We start from the raw sequence: 16343 nt of genomic DNA on the forward strand, positions 1-16343 counted from the left end.
TTAACCTGAATTCTGCATCAGAAAGAAAAACATATGAAAAAATATCTAAGTTTACTTGAGAAACAGATATGCTTAAAATAGAAAACACAAGGATGTTACAGTACAAATTAGAAAAGCCAACACTTAAAAAATATGGAATGCTTTATGAATTTCCATGTTATCTTTGTGTAGGGGCCATGCTAATCTTCTCTGTATAGCTCCAATTTTAGTATATGTGCTGTCAAAGTGAGCACATAGTTGCTCCACTTCTAACACAGCTCCCTGCTAACACGCTTGGGAAAGTAGCGGATGATGGCTCAAGTATTTGAGTCCCTCGATCCACATAGGAGACCCTGATAGAGTTCCAGGTTCCTAGCTTCAACCTAGTCCAGTTCCAGCCCTTGTAGTCACCTGGGGAGTGAACCAGCAGATGGAAGTTCTCTCTGGTGTATCTTCCTCTCTCTGTAATTGTGCCTTTCAAATAAATTAATTAATTAAAAATAAACAGGAAGACTTAAGTGGAAAATTCTGCATGAAAATAAAAAACTGACAACAATAAACAAGAATATTCTGCTATTTGTAAATGATGAATTTGATATTCTGATTCCCAGGGAACCCCAACAAGGGGATGCAACTAAAGTTCTAGTTTTAGCTAACTAGTTTTATCTGCAACTCTGGAATAATGGAATTAGGCATGTTCTACACACTACGCTAATGGGCAGATTTTGAGAAATATAGTTCTAAGATTCTCAAATCTTAGAGTGTTATGCACCAGTATGTTAAGTTTTGGTTTTTTTTTTTTTACTTTTATCTAGCAAGAACAAAATACCTGAAGTTCCCTGGAAGCCCCAGATGCTAAGAATTCATGCTTAAATTAATAAAGAGTACTCAGGAAGCATATTAAGTTTGATGTTGCAATGAAATAGTCATATGATTCTAAGCCTTAATTTTTTTGTGACAGGATATGAATGACATAAAAATATATGGTCAGAGAGAGCAACTAAGACAGTAGATTATGAAAAACCTAATGTGAAAACTAAGAATCGATTTGTCCTTGGATAAATAAATTTTTAAAAGTCTACACAGTTCTTCCACTATACTATATGTACATTGTAAAATATTTTTTACAGTTTTTTCTCCTATGAGTCTCTTGAGGGCAGGACACAGTTTGGAGTCCTTGGAGCCTAACAGAGACCTCAGAGAGTAACTCATGTACAATGAATGGCTCTCTGCTATTTTCTTTAAACCTTATCATAATCATATGTGGTAGGCACTATACTACTATTCTCAGTTTAATAAGAACTTGCCCAAGCCACACAGCAGCCTAACCCCAGGGCACAAGCCTTTCCTCACTGTATCACTAACTGACAGGAATAAATGAATAGCTTACTTTGTCAGGCTTCCTTAAGTTTTAGCAACTAATTTTATAAGTTCATTGATTCATCTATCAGGACAACTATAAAAACTCAAAAATGATCATAACAGCCTAAGACTGAGGGGCCAGGCAGATGATTGTAGGAACTGAGGTCTGCTTCTGGGCTTCACATTTCGAAGCTTTGGTGCTAACATTCACAGACAGGCATCTGGCACAACAACTGAGATACTACTTCAGAGTGTCTTGCTCAAGTCCTGGCCCTACTTTTGACCCAGCACCCTCAGCAAGGTAGCAGGTGATGGTTATTTGGGTCCCTGCTATCCACATGGGAAATCTGGATTCAGTCATGGGCTCCAGGCTCCAGTCTGGCCAACCCCTAACTGTTATGGGTTTTGGAAAGTGAACTAGCAGACAAAAGATCTCCCTGCATCTCTGTCTGCTTCAAATAAAATTAGCTATTTAAATATTTAAAACATAAACCATTACAATATAGATTCAGTTGGTAAACTGAATAATTTGTCATATAGTAGGAGTAGGAAGATGATAATCCATTACATCAGAAAACCAGGAATAATGAGGAGAAACAATCAAGTCCATTTTACATGGGGGTGGTGTGGTGGCAGGGCAGGCTAAATCATCTGCCTGGGGTGACATGAGTGTCAGTTCATGTCCCAGCTGCTCCACTTCCTGATCTACTTCCCTGCTTATGGCTTGGGGAGCAACAGAGTATGGTTCAAGTCCTCGGGCCCCTGCACCCATGTGGGAGACCCGGATGACATTTCTGGCTCCTGGCTTTGGATCAGTTTGGCTCCAGCTATTACATTACAGCCAATTAGGGAGTGAACCAGTGGATAGAAGATCTTTCTGTCCTCACCTCCCCTCTCTCTGTAACTCTGACTTTCAAGTTAAATAAATAACTTTTTAAAACTACCAAGTCCATTTTATAAGTAAGGAAATCAGTAAGAGCTTCAATCTTGGATTAAAAAAAATTTGTTCAGTCAGTCAAAGGGGATTCTTAAAATTATTTATTTATTTATTTGAGAGGCAGAATTAAAGAGTTAGAGAAAGAGAGAAAGAAATTTTCTATGGGGCAGCCTAACAGATATAAGAGCTGCAACAGCCAAGACTGGATCAGGCCAAAGTCAGGCACTTGGAACTCCAAACAGATCTTTGATAGGATAGGGGAGGACCAAGTACTTGGGTAATATTCCACTGCTTGCTAGGCACATTAGCAGGAAGCTGGATTGGAAGAGGAGCAACTAGGACTTGAACTGGTGCCCATATGAGATGCCGGCATTCTAAGTGGTGGCTAATCTTGGTGTACCACAAATCCCCAACAAAGAAATTTATATCACTAAGATCATGACAGTATCTCATCTGTATGACTCCAAATCAACAACACAAGAAGATAAATTATGGAAAAACAAACTTAATCTTGCATTTTGCTTAAAACAATCACTAATGAATTTTTTGGTATATATTATATTTACACAAACATCAATTTTCCAGAAAAATTATAATTTCAATGGTAAGCAGCAATTGTTTTTTACATACAAGAGCCAAAAAAGTATGAAAAGTAAATTTTACATATATGCAATTTTTCTTACATTTTAGCTTTCAAAAATCATTTAAAATAATTATTAAACTGTGAAACACTAATGAAAGTTCACCTAGACCAATTCAATACCACAATGAGTTGTCAAAACATGAGTAAAATAAAACACATTGGAGAAAAAACAATATTCTTTTACCCATTTTAATAAGATGTTGAAAATGTTTAAAAGATTGATACTTAGCTTTTATTATTAACAATGATTATCTCTAAATCTCAGCTTCCAGAAATATAGTAAAATCACATATAACAAAATTGTCTTAATGTTTTAGTTCCATTACAATGCCTAAAAACTTTGTGTGAGATTTTTACATACCTTAAACGTAGAAAGTCCATAAAGCCTCGTGGTGTGAATGGTTTCTTGAGAAATATTTGTAATGTTAGTTATAAAGTCTTCAAGGTATTTACAAGCTTGTTCCAGGTGTGCTGTGTTTATGATTATTTGCACTAACTAGGAGACACAAAATATTTTGGATAAATACAGCTATAAATAAAACCATGTGATTTTTAAAAATAGAACTATTACTTTCACCAACTATATCATTTCTGCTAATTCTACTACTGCAAGTGATTATCTGATTTCAAAAGCCTGCTGCAAATATAGATATGAATGCTAGTAAATATAATTTTTAAATGACTTTTTAGAGCATTTTTCAAATTATAAACATTTAGCAAGTTAAAAATAAGAACTTACAACTTTTTATATAAGGGCAGGCAATCAGAAATCAAAATAAAGTCCTCACATTTTCACCTACTATTCCCCACAATAAACCCTTTTTTCCCATATTCCTTAAATTTACACAGATGCTTGCTACTTTTTAAATTATGGAACAACATTCAGCAATAATTTAATTTATACCTATTATTTCATATATGAAATATTTGGTTTATGCATCTTTTTAACCTACCTCTGTTAAACCTATATGAGGCTTTTTAATAAGGTTCAGTAAACAGCTACTCAAAGTTCTGGTCAACAGCAGATTTGTGGATTTTCTAAGCATATCATCTATTTCTGTTGAGCTAAAAACAAAGGTTGATATTATTAAGTTTCCCATGGCAACTAAATAACAAAATTCACCAAATTTTATTTATTCCAAGTTATTTTTACTAAATAAACTATAACTCATCAAATCAGAAACTTGAATTCTTTTTAAAGATTCATTTATTTTTATTGGAAAGGCAGATCAGATTTACAGAGAGAAGGAGAAACAGAAAGATCTCCTATCTGCTGGTTCACTCCCCAAATGGCCACAACAGCCAGAGCTGAGCTGATCTAAAGCCAGGAGCCAGAAACTTCTTCCAGGTTTCCCATGTGGATGTAGGGTCCCAAGGTTTTGGGCCACCTTCTACTGCTTTCCCCGGCCATGAGCAGGGGGCTGGATGGGACATGGAGCAGCCCAGTTATAAAATGGTGCCCAACTGGGATCCCAGCAGATGCAAGGTGAAGATTTAGTCATTGAGCCATTGCGCTGGGCCTCCTCTCTCCTCTCTCTTAACTGTGACTTTCAAATAAATAAAAATAAGTCTTACCGAAAAAAGATACTCAATGGGAGAAGTGACTACCCTGGCAGGATTCTGTGGCAACAGCACCTGCATCCCCCATTAGAGTCCTTGGGTTCCATATCCAGTTCTAGCTCCTGGTACCAGCTTTCTACCAACACAGATCCTGGGAGGCTCCAGTGATGACTCAGGTGGCTGGATTCTGATCTCACATGTGAGAGATCTGTACTGAGTTTTTGGCTCCTGGCTATGGTCCAACCCAGTCCCAACTATTACAGGAATCTGAAGAATAAACCAGTGGATGGGGGCCTTCTTCCTCTCTGACTATGTCTCTCTCACACACAGCTGATCTTAGCCAAAGGCTGAGAAGCAATCTCTCTCTCTCTCTTTCAAATAAATAGACAGATGACAGACAATAGATAGATACTTTTAAAGATAAAGGACATTTTTACTACCTTATTATTACCTTTGCATTTTTTGTTGTTTTTTAAAAATTTAATTTTATTTTTTTTACCCTTGCATTTTTAAGATCTATGTAACAGAAGTAAAAACATACAAACTTAACCTATAGCAAGCTAACACTGTTAGTAAAATATGTTTTTCTTATGAGATGATAATCTATCACAGACACATGAAAATTAAGTTTTACTATTTAACAAAACAGTTTTGGTAAAGATATGTAAATTAATAACATACCTCCGGTGGAGTGATTCTGAAAACTTAAGGCTTGCATAAATAAACTCTTTAACTTGGATATAAATTTGAGGCACTGATTGAGACATGGGGAGTTTCTTTGGGAAAGACTGCTGTAGGAACAGAAAATTAACATGGATTTAAAATTTTTAGACAAAGAATGTAATCACCTAAAATATATAAAAATTAAATTCACTATACATTTTAATTAGTATCTGCATCAAAAACATATACTTCTATATTATTTTTGCATTTTAAAGAAAATCTAATATTTCTATTTACCTCTATTTCATAAATCACATTACTAGATTTATTTATTTTTATTAGAAAGGCAGATATACAGACAGAAGGAAGGTCAGTGAGAAGGATGTTCTGTCTGCTGGTTCACTCTCCAAATGGCCACAACAGCCAGAGATGAGGTGATCTTAGGCCAGGAGCCTCGTCTGGGCCTCTCATGCAGCTGCAGGGTCCCAAGGTTTTGGGCCAGAGAGCTGGATGGGAAGTGGGGCAGCAAGGACACGAACCAGTGCACATAAGGAATTCCCGCACATTCAAGGTGAGGATTTAGCCAAGAGGCTATTGTGCCAGGCCTATCCCATTTATTCTGAATTACTATAATACCTTAGAAAGCAGCTCTCCAACCTCTACACCGTCACACATTGGTTTATGTCAGTTATGTATAAGCACTTACCAAGTAACTGTTTTATCAGCCAACCTTAGAAAATTTACAGTCCCTACAAAGCTAAAATGTCTACAAAAGTTTTACCAAAATAAGTACTGTTATCCTTGCGCATGGGCCATGCTTATCTCCGTAAAGCTCCAATTTTAGCATAGGTGCTGCCGAAGCGAGCACTTGTCTTCACTTTCAGTGTAACGGTTGTTACAGCTGTGAAAATATCCTCAGCAACGTCATTCCTAGTTGTTAAACCCAGTGGACTCTCAATAGTTTTTCATATTACTGCAATTCTTAGAAAAACCTCACTTGCAAATAATCACCAACTCTTGTTGTTCTGACTTCCTAAACCTCTCTTACAATTCTATGGCTAAAATTTCCACAGGTCACCAACCACTCTCATAACTGCAAACTCCCCCAGCCAGTTCTTCATGCCATCACAACTTACTGCGGTCCAATCCATTTTCCACATGTAAGAAAGGTATTTATTTTATCTTTTTTTTTTGTTTGTTTGTTTTTTCTAAGGCTTTAGGCCATCCTCTACTGTTTTTCCAGGCAACAAAAAGGAAGCTGGAGGGAAGTGGTGCAACTGGGATACAAACCAGCACCCATATGGGATCCCGGTGCATGCAAAGCAAGGACTTTAGCTAATAGGCTATTGCACCGGACCTCATATAATCCTTCTTTTAAAAGGCCTCAAAAGGGAATCATCTTGTACAGTGATTAAGATTCTGCTTGGGATGCCTGCATCCCAAATCAGATGGAGTGGCTGAGTCCTGGCAGCTCCCAGCTTCCTGTTACTGCACACCTATGGACACAGCAGGTGACAGCTCAAGTACTTGGGTTCTTGTCACACTTGTGGGAGACCAAGATCCAGTTCAACCAAAGCGTTACAGCAGTAAACCAACAGACAGAAGATTTCTCTGGTTTCTGCCTCTCTGCCTTTAAAATAAAATGGACTTGGCCCTGGCACCGTGGCCTAGTGGCTAAAGTCCTCCTCTTGAATGCACCAGGATCCCATATGGGCGCCAGTTCTAATCCTGGCAGCTCCACTTCCCATCCAGGTCCCAGCTTCTGGCCTGGGAAAGCAGTCGAGGACGGCCCAAAGCCTTGAGACCCTGCACCCGCGTGGGAGACTGGGAAGAAGTTCCTGGACCCTGGCTTTGGCTTGGCATAGCACCAGCCATTGTACTCACTTGGGGAGTGAATCATCAGATGGAAGATCTTTCTCTCTGTCTCTCCTCCTCTCTGTATATCTGACTTTCCAATAAATATAAAATAAATCTTTAAAATAAAATAAATAAAATAAAATGGACCTGTAAGCTTTTTTTTTTTTTTCTAATTTAAAATCTGGGGCCAGTATTGTGGCACAGCAGTTATGGCGCAACAGGTTACGCACTGCCTATCATGTCAAATCCCACAGTGGAGCACCTGTTCAAGTCTGGGTTCCTCTGCTTCTGACTCAGCTCCTGGTCACTTCACCTGGAAAGCAGCAGAGGATGGCCCAAGACCTGCTCTCTCTCTCTTCTCTCTCTGCCATTCTGCTTTACAAATACATGAAAAAATTTTTTTTAATTTAAAGTTGCAAAACAAGATCCTCTACAGTGTTGAACATTTTAAAAAGAGTGTTCCACTCTTTCCTTAGAACTTAATACACTCAATACTTATTCTTCTATCTAATGTGGAATTTACCTAACATTAATATTACCTGCTCTAGGAATCTACCTAACATTTGGAACAATAAAATTTTAGCATCTACAGGAAAGTCCCTTCTTAACTTTATCAAAGTAGTAGTTGTGATGGTAATACAACCTTTAAAAGTTATCAAATTAGAATTTTTTAACACACATAAACACAAGACACAAAAGAGAAAATTCTGATTTCTAGTTTAAGATTCACCTTATAAAGTAATAAACACCAAATTTGTTTTTAAGAAAATTCTTAAGTTAAAAAATAGCTTGTACCTTTTCAAGGTCTGGATCTTGAAAGGGAAATTTACTAATGACAATTTTATACTCTTCTTCGCTGACAATAGGAATAGGGCTATAATTATCCTCTTCAAAAATGTCCCTGTTGAAAAAGCAGAATTGAAAACATACTATTAAAAAACCATATCATTAGCTTGACATTAGACAATGACTTAAAAAAAAAACTACCAAAAAGCACTTCTTGTCAATTGAAACTCCAAACAGGAAGGCACTATCTAATCATTTAAAATTCTGAAATTCAACACCAAGTAAGACTAAATTCCTCTTTCCATTACTTTGTTTCACATCCTCTCAGCATTTAGTTTTCAGTCTAGAACATGCTCAAGGACAACAGTCTGGAAAAGCTTGTTATCTGAATTTAAAGCAGATCCTTAAGAAGTATTTCTGCAACATTTCTTTAAAAACAATTTTTAAAAAGATTTATTTATTTTTATCGGAAAGGCAGATTTACAGAGAGAAGAGACAGAAAAATCTTCCCTCTGCTGGTTCACTCCCCAAGTGGCCATAATAACCAGAGCTAAGCTGATCCAAAACCAGGAGTCAGGAGCTTCTTTCAGATCTCCCACGTGGGTACAGTGTCCCAAAGCTTTGGGCCATCCTTGAATGTTTCCCAGGCCACAAGCAGGGAGCTGGATGCGAAGTGGAACACCCAGGACATGAACCGGTATCCAGATGGGGTCCCAGAACTTGCAAGGTAAGGATTTAGCCACCAGGTATTCATACCAGGTGCTGTCAAATTTCTTAATAATTGTGTGTGTTTACATTCTCTCTTTTCAAACAGGTTATTAGTTCTTGAAAATCAAACCAGTAAGTTATATTTGTTTATTTTATTAATACTTTAAATTAAAAAATAACTATAGTTAGCAAAGACAGAGATATTTACTTCTCATCAAATGCCTATGTGCTCTCCTACATAGCCCTTCTGTCATCAGGCATGGCCATATGACTGTTTTGGGATTCCCGTCCATACCTGGAAGTCTAAAGCATTTATGAGCCAGCTGTATAACCCTCCTTCTTCCTTCTGACAAGGAAGGTGAACACACATTAAGAAGGTAGAATCACAAATACAAATAGCTTGGATCTCTTCTGTGTATAAAACATTTTGGACATTTTGAGCCTGTGCTAGAGAAACTGCTATCTAATTATCAACTGATTTTCTTAAAATATTTATTTATGTGAAAGGCAGAGATAGAATGAAGAGAGACACAGAGAGAGATCCATCTTCTCAAATGGCTACAATGGCTTGGGTTGGGCTGGAGACAGACACCTCTCATGTCAGTGGAAGGGGCCCTAGTACTTGGGCCATTGACCATTGATTTTCCAGGTTCATTAGCAGGTAGCTGCACAGGAAGTGGAGCAACCAGGACATTTGAACTGGCACTCACATGGAATACCAGCATTGCAGACAATGTCTTGGACTGATCAGTCATTTTGACCATCTTCATAAATATATATATATATATATATATACACACACATATTATATATATGTATATACAAAGGCAGATTTACAGTAAGAAAAGGAGAGACAGGGAGAGAGGAATCTTCCACATGCTGGTTCACTCTCCAAATGGCTACAGCAGCTGGAGCTGGGCTGGTCCGAAGCCAGGAGCCTAAATTCTCCACTGGGTCTTCACATAGATGCAGGTCCCAAGGAGTTTGGCCATCCTTTGCCATTTTCCCGGGCAAATCAGCATGGAGCTTGACTGGAAGTAGGACAACTAGGCCTGAACCTGTACCAAGAAGGAATGCTGGTGCTACAGACTGAGGTTTTGCCAATTATATCACCATTCCTAGCTCCCTGACCAAACTTTTTTTTTTTAGATTTATTTTTATCGGAAAGTCAGATATACAGAGAAGAGGAGAGACAGAGAGGAAGATCTTCCATCCAATGGTTCACTCCCCAAGCAGCTGCAACAGCCGGAGCTGAGCCAATTCGAAGCCAGGAGCCAGGAGCTTCTTCTGGGTCGCCCACATGGGTGCAGGGTCCCAAGGCTTTGGGCCAACCTCAAGTGCTTTCCTAGGCCACAAGCAGGGAGCTGGATGAGAAGCCGTGCCACAAGGACATGAACTGGAGCCCATGAGATCCTGGCACGTTCAAGGCAAGGACTTTTTAGACACTAGGCTATAGTGCCAGACCCCTGACCTAACTATTAATGAACAGTTTAGCATACTATTTTTTAACATATATTATTTGCAAGGCTTTGAGCTATGATGAAAACTCCCTAGCTCATGAAGATCAAGATCCCTATTCTTGGGGCTGGCATGGTGGTACAGCAAGCTGATTCTCCACCTGCAGCACTGGCATTCTATATGCATCAGTTCGTATTCCAACTGCCCCATTTCCAATCCAGCTCCCTGCTTATGGCCTCAGAAAGCAGAGGATGACGGCCCAGGTCTTTGGGCCACTGAACCTATGCAGAAGACCCAGAGAAAGCACCTTGCTCCCAGATTCAGATCAACTTAGCTCTGGCTGTTGTGGCCATTTGGTGAGTGAACCAGCACATGAAAGATCTGTCTCGGCCTCTCCTCTCTCTGTAAAATTTGCCTTTCAAATACAAACAAATAAAACATATTCTTTTTTTCTAAGGATTTATTTATTTATTGGAAAGTCAGATATACAGAGAGGAGGAGAGACAGAGAGAAAGATCTTCCATCTGATGATTCACTCCCCAAGTGAGCACAATGGCCGATGCTATGCCAAGCCGAAGCCAGGATCCAGAAATCTCTTCCGGGTCTCCCATGCAGGTGCAGGGTCTCAAGGCTTTGGGCTGTCCTCGACTGCTTTCCCAGGCCACAAGCAGAGAGCTGCCAGGATTAGAACCGGCGCCCATATGGGATCCCGGAGCGTTCAAGGAGAGGACTTTAGCCACTAGGCCACGGAGCCAGGCCCAATAAAGCATATTCTTAAAAAAACCCTGTCCTAGGTCCCAGCACAGCAGCCTAGCAGCTGGGGTCCTTGCCTTGCATCAGGAGGGACGTTATTTAAAACCAAAAAGCAACAACAACAAAACCCAGTTCTAAAAATAACATCATATTGCACTCTTTAAGCAGATACAATCATCATTTGCCAGTTAAAATAAGAAATAAAAACACATGTATAAAAATATAGGCAGAAAAATAAACACAACTAAGCTTTTAATAATTATAAGAAGGAGGCCAATTTCTCTTTTGATGGCAATTAAAAGTGATATAGACATTAATGTACTTCAGATCTATGCTCTGCAGGCAAGAGGTTACAGCAAAAGTGATTTTCCTATTTACAGTCTCCAAGATTCATGAAAATTTTATGTATTTATATGAGAGGTAGAGAGACACAAATAGAAAAGAAGCTACTATCACTGGTTCACTCCCCAAAAAGCCTACAGCAGCTGCAAGGCAACGCTGAAAGCCTGAACTCAATCCAGGCCTCCCCAGGTACCTAGCTGCCTGAGCCATTCCCCTGCTACCTCCCAGGGCTTGCAGTGCCAGAAGGCTGGAGTCAGGAACTACACGCAAGGACCAAGTGTCTCTTCTAAATTTTCACTTCTCATTTAGATTTTTAATCTAGTTGTCATTTGTAAAAACAGAACTTCCTGGGGCTAGCACGGTGGCAGAGCATGCTAATCCTCTGCCTGCAGTGCCAGCATTCCATATCGGTGATCCACCTCCAACTCAGCTCTCTGGCAACGGCCCTAGAAAGCAGCAGAGAACAAATCCTTGGGACCATGTACCCACAATGGGACCCTGAGGAGGCGCCCAGTGCCAAGCTTTGGATCGGCCCAGGTCTGGCTGTTGTGGCCATCTGAGGAGTGAACCAGTAGATGGAAGATTTGTCTGTCTCTCCCTCTGTTTCTCTCTCTCTAACTCTGACTTTTAAGTTAAACAGTAAATAAAAATAAATCTTAAAAACAGAGCTTACACAAAAACAAAACTCAAAAGCTATACATTTCAGTTTCTAATACAGAATACCTCTGAAAACTTATATACTTGCTAACTGGGAAAAATTAGCTGTTACAGAAATCTGTATAATTCAAAATGTGCCATAAATGGTGAAGCCATTATGGAAAATAGCATGGCGATTCCTCCAAAAAAATAATGAAAGATAAATTTATTTTATAATTCAGTAATCTGCTCCTGGGTATAAACACAAAGCATTTGAAAGCACGATCTTGAACAGAAATATATATTCTCATGCTGATAACAGCATTAGCCAAATACAGAAATAACTTAAATCTCCACTGACAGGTGAACAGATTTTAAAAAAATGTGGTATATACACATTACTTAGCATTTCAAAAGGAAATTCTGACACAGGCTATGATATGGATGAACGGGATGATGAGATTAGGCTAAAGTAAACATGATCCAGACATATAAGTACAAGTTTTGCAGGATTCCATCATATGAAGTACCTATAGTAATCAAATTTGAGAGACAAAGTGGTGGTTGTCAGAGGCTTCGAAAAGGAATAAACAAGGAGTTACTGTTAAGATTCAGAGGTTCTATTTGGAAACAATGTGAATTATCTTAACACTACTGAAATGTTCACTCAAAGAGTAGGAGAAACAACAAGCTTTATGCTACATGCATTTTTTTCACAATATGCAAAACCAATTACTTTAGCACCTCACTTACTCACTGCATTAAGCATGACTCACCTGAAAACTCCAGCCCATTTCTTAAGCAGTGTTTCATTGTATTGATCTCTTATTTCAAATAAAAGGTCAAAGAGTCGGTTCACTGGGAAACCATATCCCTAAATTATTTTTAAGAAAAGCAGATAAACAAGCATATTAAAATATTCATAAAAATTTGGGGGGACACTAGAAACTCCAGAAAGCACACACTCAACTCACTGTATGATGTCTTACTGGCTTCTTTTCCTTGGTCAAATAAGCATGCTAATTAATTAATCTACCATTTTAAAACTAAAAAAGTTATCCCTAACTTTTTGTGCTACAGGCTGTCTCCCTCTGTCATTCTTCTCATAGTCAAACGTACAAACAAAATTAAATTCCCAACTCTTATTCATTTGTTTATTTTGTTATAAAAAATGTCACAGATTATCTCTTATATAAAATTGAATGATCTCATTCTCTCCGACCTCTGTTGGAAGCCAATAAACTGCTTGATTTTATCTTCTTTACAAATCTCTTTTAAACCTATCACTCTATCATCTACCCACATTTCTATCTTCCAAAAATATTCCTAGTGCCATTGCTGTACTTAACGACCTCAACATCTCTTGCTTAAGTCATTACAAGAGTTCTTCAACTGAAATTTCAAGCATGTGCCACTTTTAAATAGACTGTCACTCTTAAAGTCACCAATCAACAGTAAGAATTGTGATAATATGATTCCTCTGGTTTAAAACTTCAAAATGGACTTGGGCCCGGCACCATGGCCTAGTGGCTAAAGTCCTCACCTTGCATGCACCAGGATCCCATATGGGCACCAATTCTAGTCCCTGCAGCTCCACTTCCCATCCAGCTCCCTGTTTGTGGCCTGGGAAAGCAGTCAAGGATGGCCCAAAGCTTTGGGACCCTGTACCTGTGTGGGAGACCTAGAAGAAGTTCCTGGTTCCTGGCTTCAGATCGGCACAGCACCGGCCGTTGCACTCACTTGGGGAGTAAATCATCAGATGAAAGATCTTTTTCTCTGTCTCTCCTCCTCTCTGTATATCTGACTTTGTAATAAAAATAAATAAATCTTTAAAAAAACAAACTACAAAATGCACATAGTGTTACAGCTCCTTCTGAGTGTGTCAAGCAGGTTTTCCAGTATTCTACTGTTTCTTTTACCTGATTGTACCTTTTAACAGTCTGATTCTCTTTGAACTATATCAAATACTCAAGATTCAGGTGTATCCAAGTGCCAGTCTACAAAAAGATGGTAAATTTGCACTAGAAAACAAATCAATGCTCATGCCTGCACTGAGAAAGTCTAGCCTAATGAAAGATGCCAATTATGCTAAACTAGACCTGTACTTAGTGATACGGTAATTTATATTCTGACGAATGCTCCTATTATGAACCTAGCAAAAACATCTCAAACTAGTAACAAGCAGTTTGACGACAAGCAGATCCTAGATGACACTTTGAGTGGCAACTCTTTATATCATTAAGGATATTAAAAGTTCCTCAAGTTACTTAGAAATGAACCCAAAAATGAAGGCAGTCCTAAATAAAACATAGCTGTTATCCTACAGAAAACTCTATCACAAACATATTTATCACAAAATTTATGGAAAAAACAAAAAATCCACACTTAAAAAGTTTGTACAATATTGTCCCAGGTTTAAGAATGAAGCAGACAACTATTACTCTAGGATGCAAAGACTCATGATAAAGCTAACTATTTAATTTCCCATCACACACACACACACACACACACACACACACACACACACACACACACGCAGTCCTACTCTAAAAGATGTACTAAAGCAAGCAGAGAGAAGAATGATACAAAAGTCAAATATATTGGGAAAATAATGAACAGTCACCTCCCTTGTGGAAACTTACAGTTTAAATCTGCTCTGAGAAAATGTTTTGGAAAAGAAATCTGTTTTATTTCACTTAACATCTCTGAACACTTTTGATCACAAAATCCTTTTAAAAAGCAACAGCTATCATATTTAAGAAAAATGCAAGTCTACACTGCATACAAAGTTACTTCTAATTGCAAAATCCCAACGATTTAAGCATGAAAACAAGACAGAATTAAGTGTTCATTGTGGATGATCAAGAAATGGGAGTTAAGATAGAGGTATTAAAACTTGCAGACTGAGAAAAATCAAAAGTACTAAGATTTGAGACAATTTAATCTTATTTTTCACAAGAGAAAACAAACTCATAAAGTTATTTTCTCAGTCACAGAATATATGTCTAACTTGAAATTAGAAAGAAAATCAGTATATACGGATTCCAATGTGTTTCCATATAAAGTATCACAGTTTTAAAAATCAAGTAAGTTGGGAAATTAATAATCATTAAATCCATTTTCACAAAGTTTCTTTTCTAACCTCATTTTCTACAGTTTAGAGAACTTACAGACCCAGAATTAGTCAACCACTCAATTGGAGCAAAAGTCAAGGTATACACTGCATGATCCCAAAGCCTGTCCCCCTTACTGCCTCCTACTTATCAGGTTTTTAACTTTAGTCCAGAGTTCTTTCTGCTGTGCCATGTGTTCTTTCTCTGCAGAAATACTTTATATATTCTAACTGAATAGTAGGTATTTTAGCATGGTAGCATTTCCTGAATTCTATCAAAGCTGCTTAATTTAAAAAGAGCATAGTCTTATGGGATAGAGGAATACCAATATGTAAGTCAACATTTACTATTACCATTAATAATTACTACCATTAATCCACAAAAAACTAAATGAGCTCAGTCTACATTTTGTATACTATCAAGTGCTCAAAACAGTCATTAATTGAATATAGCATCACTTACTTGCAAAGTATCTGCAAATATTACAATAAGATTCTTCAACTCCAAAACAAGATCAGGATCAGTACAGTAAGACTGGGAAAGTACGGGATGGGCAGGTATGAGAGTAGAAACAGAAAAAAACAGTAACAACAAAACCAGGGTTACTTTCTTAAAATGTAAGATATAAGAATCTGAAATTATTTCTTTTCATATTCCAGACTTACAGTAAGTCTAAAATCTGGGTTAATTAGGTCCAAGTCTGGTTTACCTCTATTCAGTCTAAATTCTTAAGAATTTTATACAATATGATAGTACTAAAATAACTACAGTATATGCAAAATAAATTTTTTTTGAAATTTGTATAGACAAACTGGTCAAAATAATAAGACATATTTTAAGTCTTTATTTTAAGCCGAAAAGATGCTTTAAACAGAAACCATCCATTTTTACTATTCTTGTTTTGTTTATTCTTCATCTTGATAGAATGTTTATTTTTTCCAATATAGGAATGATAATTCAAGTGTTTTCATAAAAACTGAGACAAAACTTAATTTCGAAAGGATAGTGAAGTTTACTTTTCTTTTAAATGCACCTAATATGGCTTCGAATGTGATAGGTTCCACCGCAGACAAAACAGTATGATTCTAGATACTCAGAGTTGGCCATGACAAAACATACTGTTACTAAAGTTAGAAAAAGTTGTAGCTCACCAGTGTATCAAGAATCTACATTCCTGATGAATAAAACTGGAGTGCATATAGTCCAAATCACCCAAGTTAAGAATTCTCCTTTAACATCTTTGAAATCTTTACCACCAATTACAGAATCATTATCAATACCACAGTACAAAAATTTAAATATGGGGATATTTCCCCAAAAGCAATCTATTAACATTATCTTACGGAAAGGTCCAAACTGACCAACTACTATTTTCAAATCTTTCCATAACTAACATTATTTCCACAAACAGCATCAGAAAAATACTTGATCATTAATTTTATTTAAAAATTTAAAATCCTCTCACTATATAAAAATTTACTAATTTAAATGAGTTCAAATTTTGAAAATTGCAAATTTTTAAGCAATTCAGAATTGTAGTGTATTA

General features: G+C 37.5%; 1 protein-coding gene, 1 non-coding gene and 1 pseudogene across 7 annotated transcripts in view; all 3 read right to left on the reverse strand.

Annotated features, from left to right (window-relative positions):
* The window catches only part of EXOC6 (exocyst complex component 6), a 138720-nt gene that overhangs the window by 64820 nt on the left and 57557 nt on the right, over positions 1-16343 (reverse strand). For 4 of the 6 annotated variants that reach the window (XM_040992455.1, XM_040992450.1, XM_040992452.1 and 1 more), the window contains exons 12-17: positions 15260-15331; positions 12461-12558; positions 7797-7902; positions 5163-5272; positions 3875-3986; positions 3283-3417 (exon numbers count right to left, since the gene is read on the reverse strand). In XM_040992455.1, coding sequence (XP_040848389.1) covers positions 3283-3417; positions 3875-3986; positions 5163-5272; positions 7797-7902; positions 12461-12558; positions 15260-15331 — 633 coding nt within the window. The remainder of the gene's footprint in view (positions 1-3282; positions 3418-3874; positions 3987-5162; positions 5273-7796; positions 7903-12460; positions 12559-15259; positions 15332-16343) is intronic. The other 2 variants (XM_040992451.1, XM_040992454.1) reach the window with 2 other exon arrangements.
* LOC121164403 lies at positions 127-233 on the reverse strand. Its single transcript, XR_005885078.1, has one exon. It is a non-coding gene; the product is annotated as a U6 spliceosomal RNA (small nuclear RNA).
* On the reverse strand, positions 5913-6012 carry LOC121164417 (annotated as a pseudogene).

This window comes from Ochotona curzoniae, unplaced genomic scaffold (genome assembly GCF_017591425.1).
Source record: "Ochotona curzoniae isolate NIBS_2020 unplaced genomic scaffold, NIBS_Ocur_1.0 contig_66, whole genome shotgun sequence".
Taxonomy (NCBI): domain Eukaryota; kingdom Metazoa; phylum Chordata; class Mammalia; order Lagomorpha; family Ochotonidae; genus Ochotona; species Ochotona curzoniae.